The sequence below is a fragment of the Plectropomus leopardus genome, unplaced genomic scaffold (genome assembly GCF_008729295.1).
Source record: "Plectropomus leopardus isolate mb unplaced genomic scaffold, YSFRI_Pleo_2.0 unplaced_scaffold27900, whole genome shotgun sequence".
Classification (NCBI taxonomy): domain Eukaryota; kingdom Metazoa; phylum Chordata; class Actinopteri; order Perciformes; family Serranidae; genus Plectropomus; species Plectropomus leopardus.
In genome coordinates this window covers 1-4349 of record NW_024630380.1, presented here as the reverse complement: position 1 = coordinate 4349, position 4349 = coordinate 1, and the positions used below count along the sequence as shown (strand labels likewise).

The 4349-nt window shown below is 38.9% G+C and overlaps 1 protein-coding gene across 1 annotated transcript; it reads right to left on the bottom strand.

The window, feature by feature from the left end:
• Positions 1 to 539: 539 nt before the first annotated feature.
• On the bottom strand, positions 540 to 3341 carry LOC121937928 (vascular endothelial growth factor receptor 3-like; the record flags this gene model as incomplete). The annotated part of the gene is made up of 6 exons (XM_042481217.1): positions 3030 to 3341; positions 2417 to 2521; positions 2098 to 2211; positions 1103 to 1191; positions 747 to 906; positions 540 to 634 (listed from the first exon to the last, which is right to left on the bottom strand). Coding segments are annotated over exons 1-6 (657 nt in total), but the record flags the coding sequence as incomplete, so codon positions are not given.
• Between the last annotated feature and the right edge of the window lie 1008 nt (positions 3342 to 4349).

Here is a 4349-nt window from a genome sequence, read left to right as displayed (position 1 = left end):
CTAAGTAATTTGTTTCTATTGTATATGTTTGTATTGCAAATTCTACATTATTAATTATTTCTTCAATTTATTGAAACTAAATTTAATTTGCCTTTACACCACTGCCAATTAAATGTCAAAGAGGAAACGTGCTTTTCCAAATGTGCATAATTCATTTTGCGTTTCAATTTTTAGCATCTGTTTGTAGTTTCTCAATATCTTTAGTGCACTGCATCATGGGAAAGTAGTGCGCCTTGACAGCACATGGCAAACTGATCAATTGGATATATTATTCATACTGACCTTTTGCAGTAAATTAAATGTTTCCACCTCTGCTGTGTAAACACAGTGCACACTTAAAACCTCCCTGTAATTAGTATGCAGTAAAGGATCATGACACAGCTCTAGTTTATGATCACATGGTTAAATAAAAAATAACAAGCACAAAGAACTGAAAAGCTGAATGATACAGGCTACAACCTACTGCCCCTGAGACAAACTTCTGGTGAATTTTCTATACAGCTCATTCACTAATTATGTTTGTAACGCTGACAATTAACCTTTCTGGAGGCCAGGAACTCCATCCCACGAGCCACCTGGAAACTGTAGCAAATTAGATCTTCTATCGTCAGAGGAGTTTTCCACAAGTCCTCCACTGGAGAGAGAGAGGATGAGGGGAAAGTCCGTCACGGAAAGAGAAAGAAGGAAATTGTAATGGGACAATGGGTTTAAAAAATGTGTGTTCTTGTGAATAAAAGCAGACTCACTTTTCTCCACAGCAGGTTTCTCATTCGGCATGTTAGATGATGGAGTCTGGGGACCAGTAAGAGGGGCGGAGGGTGGAGAAGGTGGGTGGCGTGCTCTTTGGTCCATTTGACCCGCCTCGATCATCCGTCTCACCTGGCTCTGAGTTTTAGGAGAGCGATCCTGAGTGCAGAAACATGTCAGTGTGCACTCTCCAAAATCAATATATACGTTTGTGAGAAGAAAGTACTCTTCATGCAAGGAAAGTAAGCAAAGACAGAAATATCGGCTGAACTAAAGCACTGAAGATTCTCTCTTCGGCAGAACAAACAAATATAAAACAGCAGACAATGTTTCAGTGTCTGTGACGTTTGGATACCCTGTATGGGAGGAAAAACTCTCTCTTGGCTCGTAGGAAGTTGGACAGATTCCCATATTTGCAGTATTCCACTATCACCATCAGTGGGCCTGTTGATACAAACAGTTTAATTGTCAAATTGTATCATGACAGTGCTGTGTAAAAAGGCTACAAATATTTCAACACACATGGTTTTCTAATTTGATAAAATTCATTGAAATGACTCCTGTCTGTTGTTTAGGAGCTCAGTTTTTCACACCATGTTCAAAATGGTCAGAGGTGGCATTCTGTAAGCATTTCCTGCCTGGGATTAGCTGGGTTAGGGTAAATAGGGTTAAACATTTTCAGGTGTGCGCCCCTCAAGAACATGCTCTATAGGTCAAATAGATGTTTAGCCATAAAATTAGGGTTGTCAAAGATAAGGAGAGGCAGCTGTTTGACTTTCTAAGTTGGTTTGCAATTAAAAAAGTTGTGTGAAGCTGCAGGGGGTGCACAAATGATGTAAACACCCACAAAAAAGGGATTTTCACACACTGGTGTTTGAATAATTGGAAAAATTAGGTCCTAACTGTGAAGATTCACGTGAACCTTAAAACTGAAACAAAATTTTGGTAAATAAGTTGCCAACTTTGACGTCATATTTGCAGAAATTTGGCAGACAAAAGTAAATGTTTAGTTTATGGGGAAAAAATAAGTTTTATTGCGTGTTAATTGTTTGCACATATGTTATTTGTAATGGTGTATGAGGTTGTAACTGTCGGTTACTGTTCACATAGAGCGACCTTGATGTGTTAGAAAATGTATTTAATAGCATTAACCCCAAGAACAAGTCAGGTAAAGTCATATTTTAGTGGTTTTAGGGAATGTGCTGGGGACTTATTCACTCTAAAGCGTCAAACTGTTTCAGCATACTTGAGCAGCAAAATGAATGTTTACTGGGACGTTAAATGCTCTGAGCAATAAAATACAACAAGTTCTGCATCTTCAGCTTGAACTGTAATAAATGTAAATCTTACCGTTTGATTTGGTGCAGGCTCCTAACAGGTTCACTACATTCAGATGGTTACCAATATGAATCAGTATCTTTAACTCTGACATCAAGGCCTTGTGCTCACTGGCTGTGGCTCCATCTGACACACACACACACACGCGCGCGCGCGCGCGCACACGCACGCACACACACACACACACACACACACACACACACACAGAGAGTGGAATATTATGCATAAAATCGTATTGTTTGTTTTTGTATTACAGACCTCATTTATCACTTACTAACACTGTGCACCAGTGGCTTCTTATAAAACGTCCTACAAAGCAGACAAATCTCACCTTTCAGCATCTTGACAGCCACTGTGTCCAAACTGTTACTCTTGCTGATACCATAGATTGATGCCTCAATTACTTTCCCAAAGGCACCATGGCCTAAAACCTTTCCTATGTCAGGAGAAAGAACAGAGGAAACACAGAATATTGATGCTCATTGATCTCTGCAGGCTTGGTTTTTAGTCTCATTGGAATACACAAACAGTCGTGGTCAGGAGCGTTTGCAAAATGTAAATGCATCTGGCATCCATATAGACAAGGGGGGTTTGGAGGGGGATTAGAATCTCAATTGCAGCATTTGGAAACAACATGCTCCCATAAGTTGGGATCTGTCGTGGAACAGATGCTTTTCCTAAGGGTGTTTTTAAGAAGCCATGCTGGGAATGAGCACATATTTAACATTAGCACTTTACTTGGCAGCGCTTTACCCGGCTGGCTGCGATCCAAACTCATGCCATTAAGGATTCTGGAAATGGAAAACTAATTCAGTTTCATCCATCTATTCCCTCTTATCCCTGCCTGCATATTTCCTTTCTCACAAACCCCCTCGCTCCTATTCACCCAATTATACCAGCATCCTTGCATCCTTTTCTACCACTGCTCTTCTACCACTGCTCACCCAGTCGGAGTCTGTCTCTGGAGATCTCCCACTGCGAGGAGTCGTAGGGCAGGTATTCACACTGCTCATCCAGAGGCACCTCCCCCGGGTCCATAATGATTGACAGATAGCCCGTCTTTATGTCTGCCGGGTTAACCTGAGGTTCAGAGAGAGAAAGAGCTCATGTCAACTGTGTGTGCGTGTGTGCGTATGTATTGAACACATAATTCTGCCAGCTGTGATGTTTTCTCTTCAGCTGTAGAGACAGCCTCCTAATGTGGGAACATTTCTATCACACTCAGGATAATAAAACCTGTTATCACATCGGATGACTCAAAAATTTAATTTGATCAAGTTGGAAGGAGGGCTGATTTTCATACCTCCTTGATTTTTTATGAAAAAAAATCATCCATTGACAATTAAAAGGCATGAAACAGTAAAGGCAGCAATTTTACTATATGCCATCTTTAAGGGCCAGCTGCTGGCATATGCAGTTTAGCTATATTCATGTGTAGTAAAACTGTGCATTACATTTAAACTCTCCAGTTTTGATGTACAGTGCCAGGCATTTTATGCACATATTGCACAGCAGGTGCAATCATTAACTATTTTAATTTCCATACACACTTTGATCTGTTGGTAAATAACTCTCTGTGGCTTTGCTGCATTTTTAAATTCCAAGACAAAAAGTTTTTTTTTTTTTTTTTGCCTAACTGAGATTTCTGTAAACCCCTGCTTTAAGAACTGTTTTACACCTAAAATGTTCATTTGCAATAACAGATATTTCCATTTTCATTTATTTTCCTATATTGTGTATTTTGCGTTTGTGTGCAAGCCAGGGAATATTAGTCGAACTGGTTAGATATCTCAATGATATCCAAGATATCTCAATGTCTTTAAAAAAAAAAAAATCTCGAATCATGTTTTTTGTTGAGGATTCAGAGGAATATAAATCAAACTGGGGGTTTATTCATTTTAAAAATGGCTCTTTTCTGTTTTTGCAAATTGACTCTTCATGTCCTCTTGGTAATCAGAATCTGTCATCTCAGCAGGGCTGTTAAAGTGAATTCTCAGTTTATGTATGTGACTGGTTGTTTTTTTAGGAACTACTGGTTGTATTTACAGCAGTGACATTGTGACATTGTGCACGTTTACCCTCATATGACTAATCCAATAAAGTAATATTAAATTAAGTAATTTAAAACATTCAGTCAACAGACACTTACAAATCAAACAGGTCCTCAGATGTGGCACTAATTATTTTCTAAAATAAGAGTTTTGGTCTCTCCATTTAAAATTCTGTAAAACATAATTGGGATTCTGTATATATATATATATATA